We start from the raw sequence: 20294 nt of genomic DNA, 5'->3' as shown, positions 1-20294 counted from the left end.
TATGTTCCCACTCAATTCGACGAGTAACTTCAAAGTTAGACATGTCGTTTGAGCTGACGCAGTTCAAAACAATTAATTTGAACAATTCGTGTTCTTGGAAGTATCTGATAAGCGATACGCTCTTATTAATCTTAATGTGAAAATCATACTTCGCATTAATCCAATTTTTTTTTTAACTGCCGCAATGCGTCTTTTGTAATCCGAAGAAATCTCTCTCTTTGTCTTCCTATATGCTTTGATATCACTGATTCTAAGTTCGTGTTTTTCTGTTATGCTCAGGTTCAAGAGTCGACATACGAGTTTTATAACTCAAAACATTTTACACCATGGTGGCTCTTTCAAAGAGTTTCAATGAATGAGAGCAGTTTTCTTGTTGGACAGAAGATTTTAAAAACTATTTTTAACCAGAAAACATATTATAGCTTGCATAATATTCATTTTATTACCAGAATAATCTGAAAATAAAGAAGGTCAACATTTTTCTGGGCTATGATATTACAAATACAACAAGAAAAATTTTATGACTCGCTATCGAGGTATGACTTTGCTCGGTGACGGCTCAGATCAGAAATGGTTTGTGTTGTAGTTTCATTCAAGAACCAGAGCTCTTCGGGTCTTCAAGGTGTTGAAAAGCTGGTAAAACGGTTTTTCATTACTGGATCTTGCTTTCTTTTCAAGTGGAATATCGGCCAATTCTTTCACTTCCTTTACCTCAGCTTTCAGGGGTTCCTAAAATCATAAAAGGCAAGTGAAATATCTATTTCTTGTCGGTCTTTCAAGCTAAGCTAAATGTTCGAATACATTATCGTTAGTTTTGTGTTAGAATGTTCAGTACTGTTAAGCATTCTGGTTGCTTGCCGAGGCATAGTTCAATTTGTTGAAAATATTTCCAAAATGTTACAATTCAAATAAACATGAAATCCTTTCTTTACATGTTCAGAATCTCAGTCGACGCAGCCTTACCCACCCCACCCATTGACTTACAACTGATTGGACAGTTTGCTGACGCTAATAGTAAAAAACCTTGAAACAATCATACCTTGTTGAATGCTGAATCAGAGACGATCGAGCGGCCAGCATAAAAATTATGTGCAAGTTGACCAGATGTGAACTGAACCTGAAGCACAACAAGAACACAACACACCAACCAACAACAGGACAATTTTAGACCACAAAACATTTTTAGATCTTCACGCAACGAAAACGTAAGTCTGTTTGAACGCTTCCAGGATGCGATCTTCTTTAAATTTACACGCATGTATTAATTATACAAACGTTAAACTGTCACAAACACGTCAAAAATATTAACACAGTAAGATACGGACGGAAGTTTTCATTGAGAAAAAGAAACATGGCGAGTTCAATTTCCCCGCGTTGCCTTTAAATTGAAATAATTTCTGTTCCATTTTCCTTCCTCTTTCCTTTCAAATGCTGTAGCGTCTCAGTAAGACGTCGAGAAAGGAAATATATCAAAAGTGAGTGAAACTAAATAAATCAAATAAATTTAGTATGTAATAATCAAAAGTGACAAAAGCTATGGAAATTCTACATCGGGAAACTTTTTTTTTTAAAACTAGGCATTTAAACCTGTGTAAATTCGATTGTAAGTCTTGAAAATAACAGGTTGAAAAAAAAAATGTATATTCATATCTGGCATCCAGGCTTCATATTTGTTTGCCACGGACTCAAATTCATTAAATTAATTTTTGAGAGTTGACTTTAATATTCCTTTATTTTTCTAATTGTGGAATTCTGGAACAATTAAGATCTAGTCTAGACTTCCGGAAATATGACATGAAAAGTTTAAGGAAAGAAAAACAATTCTCCAGAAAGTTGATGAATTTACATTAAAAATCTGCTGACTAAACAGTTTGAAGACAATTTATGTGGGTGTTAACGTGCTAGCATGAGGCGAAATATTACTTGATCCTGGTCATCCTAAAGTGACATTTTGTTGCATTAAGGGGGGGAGGGGCAAGGCTGTTTTATTATCGTAAATTATAAGGCTTTTTGGAAAAGACAGTAGTCTATGAATCCTTGGACACCACCAACCCCTCCTCCCCCTCCCCCCCCCCCCCCCACCCGATATGCAACCATCATGCAGTTATAAAATTTTAAAACAATTGTAGAGTTTCAAAGATTGATAGTAGATTTAATGGAAGTCCGGACGACAGGCTGATCAAATATTTTCTGCTTATCAGTGTTTAACTGAACTGACCCCGCTGTAAATACAACTCATCGTGATTTCACTTCAATTTAAAATTTTTATTTCTCATTTCAATCAGTTTTCACCGCAGTAACTATAATTAACTATAAGGTTACATGTGGATTACAATCTTCCTAACTTGAGGAATCTAGTTATCATTATCAGCGTCTCTTGCGAAGTTTCGTCCACTGGAAACACTGTTGAAATAACTGTGCAGAGTTTTTCCCAAGCGGTGGACTGGTCTTGCCTCATATTCTCCCGGGGTCCTCTCATATTTGTTCATGTAATCTGCGCCTCTCTTTTCGTCATTTCCTACAGTTTTCTGAAAGATGAAATGAAGGTGTTTGTTAGTAAAAAAAAATCCTTACGTGGAATGTACGATCTTTCAGGAAAATGTAGTGAAATAAGCAGACTGTTTAATTCTCCACCCAAAAAAAGAGGAAAAAACAATTGGGAAATGAAATATTAGGGTAAGGTTTTGGAGGGATGAAAAAAGACGGGAAAAAAAGTATCAAGACTGAACCAAAAGTTCTCGAAAGCAGAATTCATTTTTTAAGCCTTGGAATTTGGGTGAAAGTAAAGCGATTCGTTGCATATAATATATTGTTTCGAGTTGCCAGTCTTACAAGCTTCCGATTTGCAAAAAGTTTACCACTTCATGGGCACGGAAGGAATTAATTTAACAAGAGGAAATCTAATTAGCGCCAAAGTATGTTAGTACTTAGAGGTGTTTAAACTTACCTTGTGGACAAAAGATCCATGATTAAAACTTCGTCCAGGCGGCCGGTAAACGCTTAACTGACAGAGCGTAAGTTGAAAGCAAAGGCAGAAAACAGCCATTAAACAGACTAGAGACCTCTTCATGGTTCTTTCTTCTTCGAACAGTTCAGTAGAAGACCTGACGTATCCTTTACAGTGGTTTAAATCTGAAAACTATTTAAAGTACTCTTTATATACGCTGGGCAATTCTATACGATGGCATGTCACCAACATGGTTCAAAGTTTGATAGTTGTATTGAATACAATAAAATTACTGACGCAGGACGAAGGAACAAAGCTAAGTCCCATGTGAGCAGGATTCAAACCGCAGTTCTTCCGATTTCGCTATCGGTTACCCTACTAACTAGGCCGGCAAAAAGTGTCCGTGAGTCGTAATAATTGAATAGATTTGTGAATTCAATTTACATGTCAACAGATTGAATTTTTATTGAAGTTGAGTTTGATAGTTTCAACGTGTCGACCACGTGGAAATTTCCTCCTACGTTTTCCGTTTCCAGGGGATTATTATTCATACCGCTATTCACTTTAATTTTAGACACTTTAGATTAGAATTTTACAAAGCGCCACATGGGTCCGGAACGCGGAAACAACTGATTTTGAGGGTAAGACCACAGTAACGTTGGGGTACAATTAAAATATTCAAACCGGAGATTCTCTCATAAAAGATATTAAGGAGAAAGGTATTGAGACAATTAAATTTTGTACTAACCTTTCAATAAAAGATCGCTGGATGTCTCGATTGCTTAAGACGCAGATGATATGGAGTTGTGGTGACCTTATGAGAGTTAAGAAAGTATAGCAGCTTGGTGAGCTAAGCTTAAGATCGAGGTTAAGAATAAGGTTTGTATTTCGGATACCTAAGTACAACACACTAAATTTGGTCGAGTCACGTAATGTATAAACTTGACTGAGATAAAATAACAGAGTTAGCAGAGACAAAAGATATTTTAGGCTTCTCTTGAAAGCCAGGGAAAATACGACGGGTGTTTAAAGCTATTAAGAAGAAATTTCAACTCCAAGGCCTGGTTGACACTGGACGATGAGTTTTGGGTTTTAGCCTTTTTCGGAGTCACGGTGCATGCTCGTAACGACCATTGCACATGTTGCGCATGTTTGCGGACATTCACATGTTCGAGTAGTCGTCGTCGTTGTCGGAAGCTGCTTGAAATCTCCTCAGTCTCGGGCCTGTCCTACTCCTGCAGGGGGAACTACTTGCATACAATGTAGGAAACGCTATTTGCGCAGATCGTAGCTATTATGAGGCGCATAGGGTATAGTGTTAAAATCGATTGGTAAAATTTCCTTTAATTCACGAACGACCATGTAGTTGCCACAATATTTACTGATTTGATTAATAATTGATTCCTTATTTACAGGGTCAGCGGGTGAGATGGCTTGAATTTTCCCTCTGTTGACAAACCAGCTTCAATAAGTCTGCTCTTGGACCCCTCGCCGACTGGCTTAATTGCGAAAAACGAAAGGAACCTGAAGCTGACAGCATGTAAGCGTGTCAGACACTGTGATCATTCGATAGACTGCAAAGCTTTGGACACAAAGTTAAGGCAGTGGATGAAATTTGATAGCTCGGGTCACTGAACGTAAGGAATCCTTTTGAAATTGCCAATCACCTTCCCCTTCTCTTCTTCACCAATTGAAAACACACATAGACGCACACCCAAGCTACGTGCCATGGTTAAAACACAACGGCCCTGACTTGAATTACTGAAGTCGTTACATCCTTGCCAGGCGTAATTTCATTGTGTTGGAGTCTCCTCAAAAAAACAATCATTCAAGTTCTGATTTATTATGTTTATCCTTGACTAACAATAATACCACTCCGAAAAAAAAAGCCCCTACAGCTTGATAGTGTATCATTCAAACACACTGGGTTTAGTCGGGAACAATCAAAAAACCTTTCTTTTCTCTCTGATAAATGTTGTTGCCAGTACACAGCAAGTTCAGCCCCGGCGGCATTTAATCAATATTATTCGAACTATTTCCAAGCCCCAAAAAATGTTATTGATTGTGTAGTTCACTGAATGGTCATTTTGAATTACTTGTTGCATTTAAAAAGGTGCGACAAGACAGACTGTATTGTTTACACTGTAAATGAAACCTACTAAAAGTGGAAATGCTACGCCATAGCCTTGGACCTGTTTTTAAAAGTTTAAATTTCAACCGAGTTCTTCGTAGTGTATTACTTGTTGCATTAATTAGCTCATTTTTATTTTAATCCAACTGATTTTGACGTGTATCAGTCCCTCTTCGTTACGTGAAATTAAAGGTTCACAAAACGACTAGAGAGCTCGTTTGTTGTTTGTTTGTCGTAAGTAACCAAGAAATTAATTTCTGTTTTTGGTATGTGGTGTATAACATACGTGAAGGCCACACTAAAATTAGCCCATTTTCATTTAAATTATTTGTCAAAAACAAATGCTATGAGCAGGAAAATCTGAGTAATTTCCGATGCAGTCTTTTTTTAATTAAAACTTCAAGCCAAATTATCTCGGCCTAAAGGAAGTGTTTACGATTAAATGCAGGCTATTTTGCTCCGCACAATTTTCCTGAGCGATGAAGCCACCAAAATATTTTATTCATCTATCCATAATGTGTGAGGGATAGTCATATGATTTTTTTAAAATTTATTTTTATTTTGAGCATTAATTGAAGGCTGTAGCTAGATCATTTTTAATAGGATTCAAACAGTATTTTATTTACTCAATTTAAAAGAGGTGATATCAAGCCTCTTACTATCATTGGAGGAGCAGTTTTGGCAAATGGCAGATACTTACGTGGGTTTGATAGCAGGTCTCTTTTTAACGCTGCGAGTGAAAAAAATAACCGTAAAGAATTGAAAAAAAAAAATCAGTACCTGTTCGCTAAAATGACATGAACAAACGAACTTGTGACAAAATGAAAACAGATCATTTTTCTGATCAATTAGAGATTCGACTGACTTTAATTTTTTCTTGAATAATTCGACAACCCGTCCATTTTTAATTTTTCAAAAAGGGTGCGACAGGACAGACGGTATTGTTTACACCGTAAATGAAACCTACTAAAAGTGGAAATGCTACGCCATAGCCTTGGACCTGTTTTTAAAACCGAGCTCTTCGTCCGTTTGTAGGCATTCTAAGTTATTGTACCATTCATTTCATGGTAGCTTTTGGCTCATAAGAACTGTAAACATTCCTCTCGACAGGTGTGAGAACAAAAGCACAGCAGTTGTTGGTAAATACAATAACGAACAGTTTTAATTACAAATTCGCACAAGCACACTAAATTTCAACGCGATGGATGTCTATTAAATTTGCGCAACTCAAACTTGTTCTGGACTACTCCTAATCAACTGGTCCTTTATCTACCAACTTAAAAGGGTAAGAGATTATGAACTTGTTCAAAACTTATTGCTTTGTCATAAAATCGAAGATCTTAAATAGAATTATGCATTCGTGAGGTAAAGACATCGATAAATTCGTGTCTCCACCATAACAACACCATAACTATGAGGATGGTTCGTTTGCCCAGTTAAACATGGCCATTTCCAACCATTGAGGCCTTGATTCTTGATGCGTCATCCAATTTCTAAATGTGCGTCAAATTTAAATTGTACCAAGCTGTAGTGTACTCACTGAAAACCACCAGGTTTGTCAGAAACTTACAGAATACCGCAGTGCGTGCTTAGCGCCATACTGTTTTTTCTTTTTTACAGTTAAATGCCAAGGTGAACATGAAGTTTCCTAGTTTTCTGTCTTTCTTATAGTCCTTGTGTTTTTATGTGTCGAGTTTAATTCTTGTTATACAGAGATAGTTTTCTGACGTTCAAAATCAATTCTAAAATAAGATGAAATTAATAACGATCATGGTGATTTGGCATGTTTTATTACAGTTTGGCGTATACTACTTAAACGACAGCAACGGAGAGGTGCTTTCCTAGACAGTCCTGATTTTGGACCTCCAATACACATACGACTGTTGAGGTAAAATAGATTTATGCCATTTAAAACAGTACATTTCTTTGAAATTACAGCTTGAACACCAAAAAGCATTTCATTCTCGCTGGGTATTAGGCAAACATGAATTACAGTTTACAGATCTCTACTGCTACATTTCATTGTGCCATGACGTCGTGTATTTTATCTTTTGTTGAGAATTTTAATGATGTTCCCGTCCCACAGTGTGACTATTATTTTCACGGTAAGCCTATTAAACTCAAGCCTACAAAAATCAAATTTTCTTTCACAAAGGTAACATACAAGGACTTAAAAAAGTAAAAATTTCAAAAGTTTACAACAAGTGGAATAATTATGGTAGCTAAATATAGCGAATGTTTATCAGATGTTAGAGAGAATATAAAGTTTTGAAATTTGAAGCCATGGCAACAGGCACGTGATCTTATGGTAATCACTTAATCCGCCGGCGATAAACAACATCTTTGAAATTAGAAAATGACTTCACTGAGAAATTGATTGTAAATCAATGGACTTAATGTTTTGTTTGAACTGTCTTAGCAACATAGATTCATTAGATTTCCCGACTGCTGGCTTCCATACATAGTCATATCTTTCATGAACAAATGTTTGAAAATTAAAAACAGATCGATCGGAGGACTTGTTTGTTTGAAGAGAAAATTTCCACGCTTTCGATATTTTGGTCATAAAGGTGTAAAATAATCATGGTCACGGGGTTGGTTGATTACACAGAAAAGATAAAAAGAGTGGGTTGCAATTCCGCGGGCCTCTGCCAATGGGTGCCAAGCGAGGCTGGGTTTATATGATTATATAATATTTCATTCAAATATGATTGCATCATGAGTCGAACAAATTGTTGTTTTTCATGTGAAATTAAAAAGAATCCATAGTTTGTTAACATATGGTTACAGCCGGCCAGATTTTCTCTGTGAAAGGGCTATACTGTACAACATTTGTAAAAATCCACAGAAAAATGCTAAGAACGAGAAAAGGAATCACCAGCACTGACGGTTTATTCAATTCCTGCCAGGAAAATACAAACGACCTCTTAATAGCCGCACGTTCTATTTACTTTGTGGATGCTAATGTGTGAGTGCAATCGTTCGAAAACATCCGGTGGATGGAACTTAATCATCATTTGCCATACAATGGTTGGACATTTTGTACCTCTGATGGCTTTTTGAAAAACACAGCCAACTGCAGAGGATATCCAGCTAACAACAAGACAAAAGACCCCCTGTGTTAACTGTTATATTGCTTGGAAATGAGAGTTATGTCATTAATTTAGATGATCATCAAAAAGTTCCTAGACCTCTATTGTCCAGATGACTTCTATTGGCGAAGCTCTATTATATCATCGTTGACGTTTTCCCCTCAACAAATTAAACCAACTTCATTAGAATCCATAATTGCGTGATAGGGCCCTGCCTTTTAAGTCCTGTAATTTTCCATAAACTCCGATCTGATGACAAAAAAAGGGGAAACAGCATATTAGACGCTAATTCTCGTGGTAGAGAGTCGCTTTTCTTTTTAGTATAACATTAGTTGCGTCGCTCTCTCTGATGTGCGTGGTGCCTCATTATATAAAGCAGAAATTGCTGCTCAATAACAGCTAACGAGTTATTATACCAAGGTGTTACAATGTGCACTTTAGTGGCTGATGGTGTTGTTATTACGGGGCACTAAATACATGCAAAACTGAGCTTTTACAATAAGAGCGACAACGAAGAAGTCCGAGGCTCAAAAGCACAAGTGGACTCACTGAATCACTTTGAGAACTTCCGTAAGACACAATCTTATAACTCCACGAGAATTTTTTTTTGCCATGATGAATTGCAAAATATGGCTAGGTCTTACAATGCCGCAGATTTTAGTGTGGCGATTAACTTTGTTTTAAATTCGCTTTCCAGGACAGACAGAAAGAGGGTATTCCCTAACATCCAAACTACCAGGATAAAAAGCCAATGAAACTATGGAAATGGAAGAATTAAAAGCAGTACAACAGAAAAGAGATAACTGCGTGAAAGAAGTAAAGGAAGTATGGAAATCAGAAACAGATGAAGCTACGCGTGTCATCAAAGACTTCAGCGGCTATACCACCCTGCACGGTTTTCATTTTGTCCTGGACTCTGCCTCCCGGATACGAAGGATTATTTGGATCACATTGATTTCCCTGGGCATATGTGCTCTGTTCTTCCAGTTTCGAGACAACTGGCGCAAATTACGAAGTTACGAAAGCGTCATTGGCAAAGATATTGAACATGATGAGAAGCTTTTGTACCCTGCAATTACTATTTGCAACCAGAATATGATGCGAAAAAGTAAAATTTTGGGAACAGACGCGCAAACATTTCTAGACCAACAAGATCATGTAAAGTTGCATATCTTGGGGAATAAACTCTTGGAAGAAAAGACGAGCCCTGACTTTGATCCTGGGGAGATTGTGATGAAGCACGGTCACAACCTATCTGAGATGATGAAAGACTGCGAGTGGAAAAATCAACCATGCACTTCTGCTAACTTCTCCTCTTTTATTTCTTTCATGGTGAGGTTTATAAATTTTGTGATTAGCTTATTGGTTTATCAATTCCTTCCAACAGAGTGGTTTCTCTCGAGTGAATCAGTTGACGAAGTGTCACTAGCATTCCGCATTAGTATTTTAAAGGGTAATAAATTTTTTTAATTGAAGCTCATTCTTGTCTATGATCTCGTGTGTTAACATTTGTTCTCTGTTTTTCATTCCGCAACACAACAAAGGAATACAGGGTAAAAAAAAAAGCTTTTACAGATACAAAAAGAACTATTCTACGTCAGTCAGTTTTTCCTAAGACTGAGAAAATAAAAGGATTTTCTACCTACAACTGGGTGAAATCGTTTGCTTTTGTTGCTATAAGAGAACCATTGAGTGCATTTTTGAGGAAGAGAGGGAAAGAGGAGAAAATGATCTAGACTATTTCACTATGTAAATAACACGATTTTTCTGCTTACAGCGGGGGGTGTGCTATACGTTTAATTCTGATCAGCGGGGTCACCAGAAGCTCTATGTGACAACATCAGGAAAAGTGCAAGCCTTGTCACTTTACTTGGATGCACAACCCGAAGAGTATTACGGGCCATACAGCTACGACGCAACAGGTTTTAAGATTCTGATTCATGATCAGAAGGACTTGTATCCAAACATTGAAGACCTCGCTTTGGATATTACTCCAGGGTTTACCACAAACATACGCGTGCGCAGAAGCAAGGTTGGTACAACCAAGTTTCCTGGATAGAGGACTAAGCCTTCTTTACCTTCCAGACATCTCACTGAGCTAAGCAATGTGTTACCCATGTTCTGTGTCTTACAGATCGCTGCGATCAGCAATGCCCAAATTACGCAATGTACTACAATGTATAATTATGTCACTGATCAAGTTTTAATTGTCATTTAAGATGGTGAGTCTTCCCGCGCCATTTAAATCCGCCTGCAGCGACAAGAACTTGGCAGCTTTCAAAATGTACTCACAGTACGCATGTCTATTGGAATGTTACACCAACATAACCTATGAAGAGTGCGGTTGTCGACTGCTATCTATGCCTTCATTTGGTAAGTAATATGCTGTTTAAGATGATGCTAATCCCCGAGAGATACAGATCAAGTAATCAATCAAATAAGGAGTTAAACTTATGTTCAAGTTAAAAATTTTAATATTCCAACAGGTGAGAACAAAACGAGATATTGCTCTGCAAAGGAAATCTTTACCTGCGTCTTCCCAAAATATGGTAGGTGAAAGCTTTTGACACATCAGGAAACTCGCATCTCACTCACTCTTTCACTAACTCAGAGGTAAACAATAAACATCTTTACAAAACATCACTAGCTCCCGAAGAGCGTTATCGCCACACTCTCCAAAGTAGTGTCACAGTTCAAAAAAACATATTTCAAATGCACCCAGGTGAATAAGAACTTCCGATATGGTTATCCCAACGGAATGTATACGAATGCTTTAATCTCTCTTACCTCTCTGTTTAGGTAAATTTAATCCAAATAGTTGTGCCTGCCCTGTGCCATGTACGGAGATACGCTATCATGTCCAGGCCTCCATGGCGTACGCTCCGTCAAATCACTTATGGGAGACAATATTCCCAATGTACAACATGTCAACTAATAACACAGAGAAAGTTGTCGAGTTCCAGAACTACATCAGGTAACAAACGCGACATTACATTCTTACTTCCGGGAGTCCTAAAATCAAGAATCTTGAATACCACAAAACATAATTGGATACTTGTACTCCAACAAGACCTGCCCGTCGGTGAAGGTTTTTTGTGTGAGTGTCAGTCCAGACTTACTTCAAAGCGTTTGGGGCATAGTTCGATCTTTATCACTGAAGAGATGTTTTCAAGGACTTCATTAAAACTTCATACAAATAAAAATGTTATCATTAGAATAAGATGGTAAAGTTTGATAGTCGCACGATACAGAAGTCTCGTGCTGAACGCTGTACGGAGTTCTTATGATAAGTTTTCAATTAAGCTTATGTACTATGCGGCGTACTTATTTGACCAAACCTCCAGATGTTTTTGTATCGTTACATCCGTAGGCAAAGAATGGCTCAAGTAAACATTTACTACGAAAGTCTGGACACTGAAGTCACGAGGGAGAAACCCGCGTATGATTTTAATGCTTTTGGATGTGAGTAGTTCTAGTTACGTTCTGAACTCAAACATATCTTGGTAAAGGAATACATTGGCTGACGGTGTCTTCCTTACAGAACTTGCAGCAAGCGCACATTCATTGAGGCGCAGACTGGCGCCATGAGTTGCCGGAGAATGATATCTGTATCACTGTCGCGCATACGAATACAAAACGTACAAACATCACGTAACAGCCAAATCTAAGGGTTAGGTTCACAAGTTGGCATATTTTCGTGGACATGGGCCTCCGCAGCGATGGAGGAGCTCCATTACAATATATAAATATTATATGAATAATTTTTGTTGTCTGTTTTCCTCTCTAGCGGACGTAGGAGGTAACATGGGATTATTTCTCGGCTGTAGTCTGCTGACTTTGTGTGAATTCGTTGATCTGATTGTGATTATGTGTCTTCGTTGCTGGCGAAAGCGGAGAACTGTAGACCTCAAGACAGATCCATATCAGTGAAGAATTATTTTGCTTATTCAAAAACTGCTTAATGACTCGACAGGTAATAAATATTTACGCTTGTGGATTGAAGAAAATACTGAATCAGAAAACACAAATCAATTCAGCCTCATGATTAAATTGTTTGAGTACCTTTCTTGTCTGCGCACTGAAAACGCGATCCATATAAACTGATCGATGTTTTTTTATATATTTATTTGATAAACGTGATAAAAAAGCAAAATGTTGTTTGATAGTGACGTTATCTATGCGTCTGTCCTACAATAGATCATAGTCAAAGCCGATCAAAACGCGTATATAAACTAAATTAAAAACTATATTGTAACTCGAGAAAACAACCTATCATTTTGCAATTGAGTAATTTCTGCCATCGTTAATGAAAAAAAGAGGTTAGATTTAGAAAGATCTAGAAAGTTGCACTTTGCTCATCAGCTTATGAATATCCGTAAAAGCTGAAATCTGATTTATTCAAATCGATGCTGATTAAAAGTGGAGTGCTGGGTTCAGAGGTCGTTAATGTCATAGCGAATGATAACCCTTCATATTAGATTTGTTTTTAGACTTTTTTTGTATTTATTAGAAAAAAAGGAAATAGAGAATATCAGTACTGATACTGATACAGAACGTTTTAGTCAATAAGGGATTTCACAGTCGATTTCATGATTGGATTCTAGTTTAAATTTACCTTTTCTTTCTTAATCATGCATTATGTGGAAGGTTTGTCTGGGATAGCCTTAAACTCACCAATATCGAAATAGTTGAACAAACACACCCGTAAAAAAAATTCTGGGAAAAAGATGAACTGTTTTCATGTTTAGGACCAAGGAAACGACAGTGCATGTTTTCGCCGGCATAATGTTAAGTGAAATTCTGGGTGAGAATTAATTAAATTAATTAAAAGTTCGTCACTCAGTTTAATTCAGCGCAATATTAAACAAAAATGCTTATCACTTTGAAGTACCTCTTGTGTAACATGCACTAAAGCAACCGAAACAACCTACACCAACAACGCAAGAACAGATACAGAACAGGGCAAACTGCTACATCATCCTAAGACTACCGTGGAAAAAAGGAATTATCTGGTGTAACAGCAACCACAAAAGTCAGAAGACTTTAAAAGTAACTATCAGTCTTAGTTTACATACATTTCCAAAATGGCACTTTCCACTCCAATACTAATGAGGAAATGATGTACCACTCTCTCTTACAAATGTGTGTGGTCCAATTATGCACTAAATACTTTAACTAGTGAACTTAAGTGATGCCGGATTTCTTTGTCAGTGCATAGTACACTTGCTTGCCCTGATAGCTTAAGCAAATCTTGAAGTATAGCGACTCAAGGATGGGGTCAGCCATTGCAGGTGCAATCAACAGAACCAACCTTTTTCCATAAAAAAAAGATAAAAGCCTTAGGGGACCATTCATGCCTCATGTAACCCACAACTAACACTACTACCTTAATTGTTGTTTTTAAAGTTTATGTGATTGAGGCGACTTTCAGTATTACTACTCACCCTCAGGGTCTCCACTTTCCCGCACCTGCACAAGAGGACTCCCATATGACATGTGATTCCCCTTAGCCCCTCGACAAAATCATTTACAAAAAAATAAGGCTGCCTCCCACTTCCACGAAGACTCTGATGTAGAAGCCACTCCCCCCTTCCCCCAACAACAACTAAATAAACAATGACAGAGCCAATGAGTTATTACAAAATATTTAATCGATCATTATGGCTGGCCAAAACAGAGTAAGGACAACCTCTCGTCTAGTGATTATTTCTCCAGTGATTGCCTGGTTCAATATCACTTTCTGGACATAATGTGATATCTTATCGAGTATATTAATTGTTCCCCTGATTTAAGTACATGCCCTTACACGCCGGCTAAGCCAGTGATGATAATTCTGAAAAACGTCACATCTGTATGTAGTTGAGTGATAGGCAATGAAACCTTCTCACTTCCTTTTCTTCATAAATTACGATTACAGAAGTGATTTTAAACCTTTATGGCATGGATGGATGATTAAGTTCTGTATAAAATTCGATGAATAACTTTAACCCCCAAAAATCATACGCATTTAGATGGAAATAAACCGAAAGTGCGTGATGAGTTACTGAAATGCAACTTATTGGAAACGGCACGTGTAGACCAACATTCTCTGGAAAATAACTCAGGTTCCATCATTTCATCGCTTGAAACTAGTTCCAATTAAGATTTGTGAGAAAGATGTGAATGCAGTGAGGTACGAAGTTGCAAGTCACGTTTGAGCAAGAAAGATTCCATATAAATGTAGATATCGTATACAAGCCATGAAAACTGAAAAAGATAAAAAATAATCATGTTGTTTTGCGACACATTACAACAAATTTGATTATGAAACAAAAACAATTGATAATTTGATTGAAAAAAAAAAACAGAAATGTGATAGAACTGTTCGTATAAACCATCCATTATCGCAGACTTGATTTTACAGCATATTGAGATTCAACTATCACAAACAGGGCTAGAGGAAGCCAAAATCAGAGAAGCAGACGTAGAGTACTTTTAAGTTGCTTCCTGTGGCAACTGCGTCGGCTCCTTGACTGAGCAAGTATGATCGTTTGCTGCTACTGCACTTTTAGCAGCCGTGCTTGGAGATAAGCCAATGACTTTTTTTTCATCTTTCACAATCTCTTGAGAATGTACACCGTTATTAGCGTGACCAATCAAAGGTCTCCCAGTGTCTTGTGACACTGGATTGTCACGCAAGGGTCCACCACTTATATGAACCGAGAGTGTGCCATTTTCATGCTCTTTGTCATTTACACGATGTGACTCTTCTGGAGACTCGACGTGTGTACTGTTGCTTGACAGTAAAACAGAATCACTAGTGAGTTTGCTTGCACTTTTGGCAACTCTTTTTGAAGATAATTCTGTTTCTCTGTCGTTAGGTTGATGTTGTGTTAACACATTTGCTGTGTTGCCGTCTCCAGTTTTACTGCAGCCTGGTTTCTTTTGTTGTTTTTCGAGTTCTCTGCATGGAAGATGTTTGGTCAGGCAAATTCTCTGGTTAAATGTTTTGCTGCAAGTGTCACATTTGTAAGGTTTTGCGTCGGAGTGAATATAGCTGTGCTCTTGTAAATGGTGCTTCCGTTTGAATGCTTTACCGCATACCTAAAACAAACGATTTCCTCCATTTGTTATCGTTACAACGATTACAGTAAAATCCCTTAGGATTGACAAATAATCATCAAGTCGCTTCGGAGTAAAAACCATGTGGGCAAAGTGTAACTAAACCGTTATGCTTATTCTACAGGCATTCACGATACAACTTAAATGGATAAACGTAGATCAATCATGGACTGACAAATCATTATCAGGTCGCTTCGGAGTAAAAACCAAATGGGCAAAGTGTTTAACTTATAGAAAAAACCTGTCATGCTTTATCGACGGGCATTTGAGACACCAGTTGCTTATAACTAAAATGGATAAACATAGAACGATCGCGGAAGTCGCGAATTCTGAAAAGCTGACTTTCGAGTTTTCGGTCTTCGTAGTTTGGGTTGCTAGTGTTCAGAGATCAGGGTAACGATACAGTTTTGCTATTCGAGTCAGAATAGTAACGGATGATTAAGAAATAAATCTTGAGAAATAAATAAACTATCAGTAGTTGATTTTGAGAGAGCTCAGGTGCCGTTTTTTATCTGAAGTTTCGCGACTTTCAGATATGGCTGGCTGGTGAGAAGCTGCCCAAACAACTCTGTTTGGTTTGCAATCTTCTCAAAGTGATTGATAGGTTTTACAACCTGCAACCTTTTCCTCATCCCACGGTGGCACTATGAACGTTACCAATGAACAGTGTTCTGATCTGTCACATGATAACACCATCAATAAAAAGTAATAATAGGGATAGATTAGGATAGAGACACTCACGAAGACTGTATTACTTTAGACTTCAGAAAGTCTAAGGTGCACCCCAGTCGAAAAACTTAGCAGTGAAACCACTTGGTTGTGCCTCATGGTTTAACATCAGTTTTGAACTATTTAGATCTCATTTCTAAGATCAATGAGAGTATTGGAGAGCACATTGGTGGGAAAATTGTGGTTGACTCATTAACCTGATTGTTATGGAGGGACTGCCTAATTTGAACTCACAATACTAATGAATGGACTTGTGCAGGACTAGGAATGTACCACTTTACCCAGTAATAAAACTAATTTAAGATTGCACCATAATCCTTTTCACAAAGAAGACGTGTGTTACCTGACATGCATAAGGCCTGTCACTTGTAGGGCAACCCTTCTTTGTGGACACCTGGTTAGATGGAGCTGGAGGTAACTTCTGTGGTGTACTCAGGGAATGTTGCCTTGTTACATGTTGCTTTAGGCCACTACTTTTTCTGAATGACGATTCACACTGAGAGCATTTGAAAGGTTTCTCATCTGAAATTTTACAAGACAAGAATATTCTCAAAATTGTGCACAGCTGTTGCTACAAATTATTATCTTGTGGGACTAACAAAACATGTGTGAGGAAATGCTTAAAGATGTTGATGTCACAGAGTTCTATAACAGACAGCTAAAAAAATTACATGTTTGCTGATGTTAGAATATACTATCACAGCTCAATAATCTACCAGGCTTTGCCACATGCCATAGCAACATATTTCAGCGAATATTTGCAATATGAGACAAAAACATAGTGTGAAATTATTGCTTCTTGCCTCAGAATTTGTCCCTGCAACAAGTCACAGAAAAACAAGCTGGTGGTCCAAGCTATAGCATGAGTAAAAGCAATTTGTGTGAAGAGGGCTGCTACACAAGGGAGTTTGTTGGAAAGTATTAGGGCAGCAATTTGTTTAAATGTTCACTGTCACTTATAAATGTTGTTTGGAGTCAGTATTAAAAGTAACTAAGAAACTGTGCATCAGAAGTCAATCTGAAGAACTAGCAGATGGGATTACCCACATCTTACCATTTGCTTTGTTGTCATTTTGTGAAACATCTGTGGTACCTTCTTTAGAGATGTTTATTTTGTCATCTACAAACCAGATCAATTTCAAAAACATAAACAAGATGAGGAAAATCAGTAATTTGAAAGCAAGGTGAACTTGACTGTTGTTGAGGTTAGTAGTCACCACAGCATAAAGCATTGTGGTGTACAACCTACAAATACACTAACAACCTTAGACTAAAGCATATATGAAAGATATTTACATATAGTAAGGCTAGCATTTTAAAACCAGTAACCTGGTATTCGTGATTTTAAAAACTAAGTAGCAGGGCTGTGGGAGAGAATCACAAGCTTTGTCAAAAACGTCTCATTTTTAAAGGTCATATCATTCTTGACCTCTACCTCAGAGGGCATGTACAATTTGAACACATATATGCAACAATAAGGATGGATATAACTTCCCTGTATACCCTTCCATAAACTTCATCATCATCACCAGTTATTTTCCTTTTTTAACACAAGATAAATTTACAGCATCATTTTTATATGGTGAGGAGACCTCAAGACACCACTTGGTTTACTGGCTCCAAGATGACCTTGAACATGTTTTTGCCACTCATCAGAACTACAATGTTTTTGCCACTCAACAGAGCCTCAATGAGTATGAAAATAATTATGACTGTCCAAACTTTGTTACCCTGCCTTTCAAGCTTGATTATGAATGTTATTTCACTGATGTAAGTCAGGCCTATGTTAATAAGTCCAAAGATAACATGAATGATAAAAACTACTCTCACTCACCTAAATGATGTACAGCCTTCATATGATTGATCAGCTGATCTTTTTCCACAAACATCACTGCACACAAACGACACTGACGCAGTCCAACTAGATTACCAACTTGAATCAATGGTGATTCATTCACGTAATCCTCCATACTTTGAAAGTTTTTTGCTCCTTTCCGTTTTCTCTTTCTTGTAACAGTCTTGATGACTTCTTCATGAGCTGAATTTTTATTTGACTGCACAGGTATCTTTTGCCCTGATAGTCTGATATGATCAGGGTCAACCCACTCTTCTTCATAAGCCACCTTCTTAGATTTCAAACTTCTTATGCGTGCACTGATTCTCTCACGTGGTGGTGTAGAACTCTTAACACTGTTCACCTCATGCTGCACAGATTCTGTAATATTACTTTTTGCCTTAGAGTCACTGCTTTGTCTGTCCATGTCCTTTTCTAATGTATAATTGCCAGTTCCATTCGAAGTAGTTATGATGCTTTCTTGCTTTCTTCTGTGGGACAAAACATTTTGTAGACTCAATGCAGTGTCTACATCCATGTACATTTTCTTCAGTATTAAAACAATGAACTCAACTTCTACTAGTCACAAGGCCCTCCCTCTGCCCCAAATACAATGTTGAAATACAGCCATATGATTGATGAATAACCCTCAAGATTGTTTAATACAGCCACAAAGGAAAGAATTGAGACTCCCAACACTTTATTCAGTGACTGCAGCTTCCTTCCCTATAGAACTACCAAAGGGTAGCACTGAGCTAGCAAGGACTTATCAAAGAATGGAGCTGTTAGCAAAAACAAAGACATGTGAATGAACATCTCCACAATCTAGTGAAAAAGCTCACCTCTTGGTTTTAAGATCAGAGTCTTCAACATCCTACAAGACCATCACAGAAGCATTCAATTAACTTCAGTGGAAATTTCTCAAAGGATTTTGCATTCAAGAAAATAAAGTTTGCAGCTATTTATTACAAACTGCTCACAAAAAAACTCTCTAGAAGAGATTTGAAAAACATGCATACAAATTGATACTCAAGGGCATAGAATTTTCATAGAGAACTTGTGCACAATGTATACTTGAGTGAACTCCTCCAACAAATAGCAATTCATTCATTGCATATTTGAGGAGAATCAGAATGAAAGACATTCAGTAGATACTTCAATACTTTTGTATTTGTACTTACAGATACACTCACCAATTCTTGTGGGTTTTTTATATCACAGTGTTCAGACAATTTCTGAATAATATTTTGAAGTTTAAGCCTGGAAATAAAACCAAAAGATAATTATTAATTCTTAGTAAAGAATTGTAGAAAACCCTCATTTTCAGGTTTTGTTTTCTCACTTTACCAAGAGCAAGTTTGGTTTTACAATTCATGGATGGATGTCTTTGAATCATGTGTATCGAGTGTACACATTGCACAGTGCCAAAGTTTTCTTCCAATATCTACTATAAGTGAACCTGTATACCCCAGACACCTCTGTTGAATGAACATACTGACACACCAAAATAAGGTATATTATTGCACTTCCTTCACTCTCTGAACCCTAAGAACAGGCTCTTTTATTAGAGAGGAGTCTTCTGAACACAAGTGCAACTGTTCAATATTCTTTTCAGCCATCAATAAACAGTTGCCTTAAAACAAAACCTTTTATGAAAATGAGAGTAAGATGGAATGTTGTGATAATTTCTATAAGCCACTGTAAAAATCTAAAGAGGCCAGAAGGCAAAATCAGGGGTTTAAATCTAGCAATTTTTTTAAAGATTGCTTTGAGGTTCTTTGTGTATAATTTCAAGATTTGATAAAAGAAAAAAAAATGCCATCGCATATTTGAAAAGGGCAGCTCTCGTTTTTAAAAATTCTGCATAATGCCTGAAATCAGCCAAATCTGTCTTTAATAACGGAATGAAATAAGACTAATGACATTAAACATCACGTGAAGAACGTCTTACAGGTATAATACAGCTGACTGTCTTGTCAGAGGGTTAACTCGTCCATTTTCAAAGACGTTATCTACTATTTACTACGAGCTGGCGGATTTGAAACAAATTTCTGAGTAACACTTATACAAACTAAGGTTTATAAATACTTTGTTATTATTCTTGTACAAAAATTATACAGTATTGCTCAACTTCACACATGCAGACTTAATGTAAGTGGTAAAATACGCGAGGATTAAATAAAAAACAGACGAAATTCTCTACGACCTTTCGAGAGATATACTTACCCTCGATGATCAGTAGAACTTTGATGTGTCTCTTCCATGCTGCTGTACATACGATAAGTTATAAACAACAAAAACCTCAATTTTGTAACAAAAACATTGATACGCTCACTTGAGAGACTCACTTGACAAACCCCTTTCACACAAATACTACCCAGACTTCATAGCGAGTTCAGGCACATCGCCCGGCCCAGTCTTTTTTTCTTCTCAGTCAACCCATTTCTTTTTGTATACACT

The 20294-nt window shown here is 37.3% G+C and overlaps 3 protein-coding genes and 1 long non-coding RNA gene across 7 annotated transcripts; 1 reads left to right on the top strand and 3 right to left on the bottom strand.

Moving 5' to 3' along the window:
- Positions 1-419: 419 nt before the first annotated feature.
- On the bottom strand, positions 420-1273 carry LOC149036009 (uncharacterized). Its single transcript, XM_089189472.1, has 2 exons — positions 1040-1273; positions 420-729 (listed from the first exon to the last, which is right to left on the bottom strand). The coding sequence occupies exons 1-2, from the start codon at positions 1256-1258 to the stop codon at positions 589-591; spliced, it is 360 nt and encodes a 119-aa protein (XP_089045598.1). The 5' UTR covers positions 1259-1273; the 3' UTR covers positions 420-588.
- Positions 1274-2244: 971 nt separating this feature from the next.
- LOC113680152 (uncharacterized) lies at positions 2245-3168 on the bottom strand. The gene is made up of 2 exons (XR_003447046.2): positions 2948-3168; positions 2245-2528 (listed from the first exon to the last, which is right to left on the bottom strand). It is a non-coding gene; the product is annotated as an uncharacterized LOC113680152 (long non-coding RNA).
- A 2663-nt stretch (positions 3169-5831) lies between these two features.
- On the top strand, positions 5832-13057 carry LOC113680143 (acid-sensing ion channel 3). 3 transcript variants are annotated; one of them, XM_027197139.2, is made up of 9 exons: positions 5832-6363; positions 6876-6966; positions 8868-9502; positions 9948-10202; positions 10390-10543; positions 10657-10719; positions 10970-11144; positions 11541-11632; positions 11958-13057. In XM_027197139.2, the coding sequence occupies exons 3-9, from the start codon at positions 8930-8932 to the stop codon at positions 12098-12100; spliced, it is 1455 nt and encodes a 484-aa protein (XP_027052940.2). In that variant the 5' UTR covers positions 5832-6363; positions 6876-6966; positions 8868-8929; the 3' UTR covers positions 12101-13057. The 3 variants fall into 3 exon arrangements, with proteins under 3 accessions (XP_027052940.2, XP_089045597.1, XP_027052941.2); XM_089189471.1 differs by lacking the exon at positions 6876-6966 and having other exon boundaries at positions 6033-6363; XM_027197140.2 differs by lacking the exons at positions 5832-6363; positions 6876-6966 and adding an exon at positions 8604-8740.
- Positions 13058-13802: 745 nt separating this feature from the next.
- LOC113680142 (uncharacterized) lies at positions 13803-20209 on the bottom strand. 2 transcript variants are annotated; one of them, XM_027197137.2, is made up of 7 exons: positions 20061-20209; positions 19028-19094; positions 18677-18708; positions 17835-18325; positions 17055-17120; positions 16344-16522; positions 13803-15253 (listed from the first exon to the last, which is right to left on the bottom strand). In XM_027197137.2, exons 1-7 carry the CDS (start codon positions 20108-20110, stop codon positions 14645-14647), a joined length of 1494 nt encoding a protein of 497 aa, XP_027052938.2. In that variant the 5' UTR covers positions 20111-20209; the 3' UTR covers positions 13803-14644. The 2 variants fall into 2 exon arrangements, with proteins under 2 accessions (XP_027052938.2, XP_027052939.2); XM_027197138.2 differs by lacking the exon at positions 18677-18708 and having other exon boundaries at positions 20061-20198.
- Between the last annotated feature and the right edge of the window lie 85 nt (positions 20210-20294).

The sequence above is a fragment of the Pocillopora damicornis genome, chromosome 12 (assembly GCF_964200805.1).
Source record: "Pocillopora damicornis chromosome 12, jaPocDami1.2, whole genome shotgun sequence".
Taxonomy (NCBI): domain Eukaryota; kingdom Metazoa; phylum Cnidaria; class Anthozoa; order Scleractinia; family Pocilloporidae; genus Pocillopora; species Pocillopora damicornis.
The sequence above is the reverse complement of the archived record's forward strand: the minus strand, read 5'-3'. Positions and strand labels throughout refer to the sequence as shown.

What these genes read in the sequence shown, in the direction of transcription:
- LOC149036009 (XM_089189472.1), bottom strand. Translation starts at nt 1,258, where the DNA reads ATGCGTGTAAATTTAAAGAAGATCGCATCCTGGAAGCGTTCAAACAGA. An exon ending in CTGATTCAGCATTCAACAAG is followed by an intron (nt 730 to 1,039) that starts GTATGATTGTTT and finishes TTATGATTTTAG; the next exon opens with GAACCCCTGAAAGCTGAGGT.
- LOC113680143 (XM_027197139.2), top strand. Translation starts at nt 8,930, where the DNA reads ATGGAAATGGAAGAATTAAAAGCAGTACAACAGAAAAGAGATAACTGC. An exon ending in GCTATCTATGCCTTCATTTG is followed by an intron (nt 10,544 to 10,656) that starts GTAAGTAATATG and finishes ATATTCCAACAG; the next exon opens with GTGAGAACAAAACGAGATAT. An exon ending in CTGCGTCTTCCCAAAATATG is followed by an intron (nt 10,720 to 10,969) that starts GTAGGTGAAAGC and finishes CTCTCTGTTTAG; the next exon opens with GTAAATTTAATCCAAATAGT.
- LOC113680142 (XM_027197137.2), bottom strand. Translation starts at nt 20,110, where the DNA reads ATGTACAGCAGCATGGAAGAGACACATCAAAGTTCTACTGATCATCGA. An exon ending in TCTGATCTTAAAACCAAGAG is followed by an intron (nt 18,326 to 18,676) that starts GTGAGCTTTTTC and finishes TTTGTCCCACAG; the next exon opens with AAGAAAGCAAGAAAGCATCA. An exon ending in ACAGGCCTTATGCATGTCAG is followed by an intron (nt 15,254 to 16,343) that starts GTAACACACGTC and finishes CGTTTGTTTTAG; the next exon opens with GTATGCGGTAAAGCATTCAA.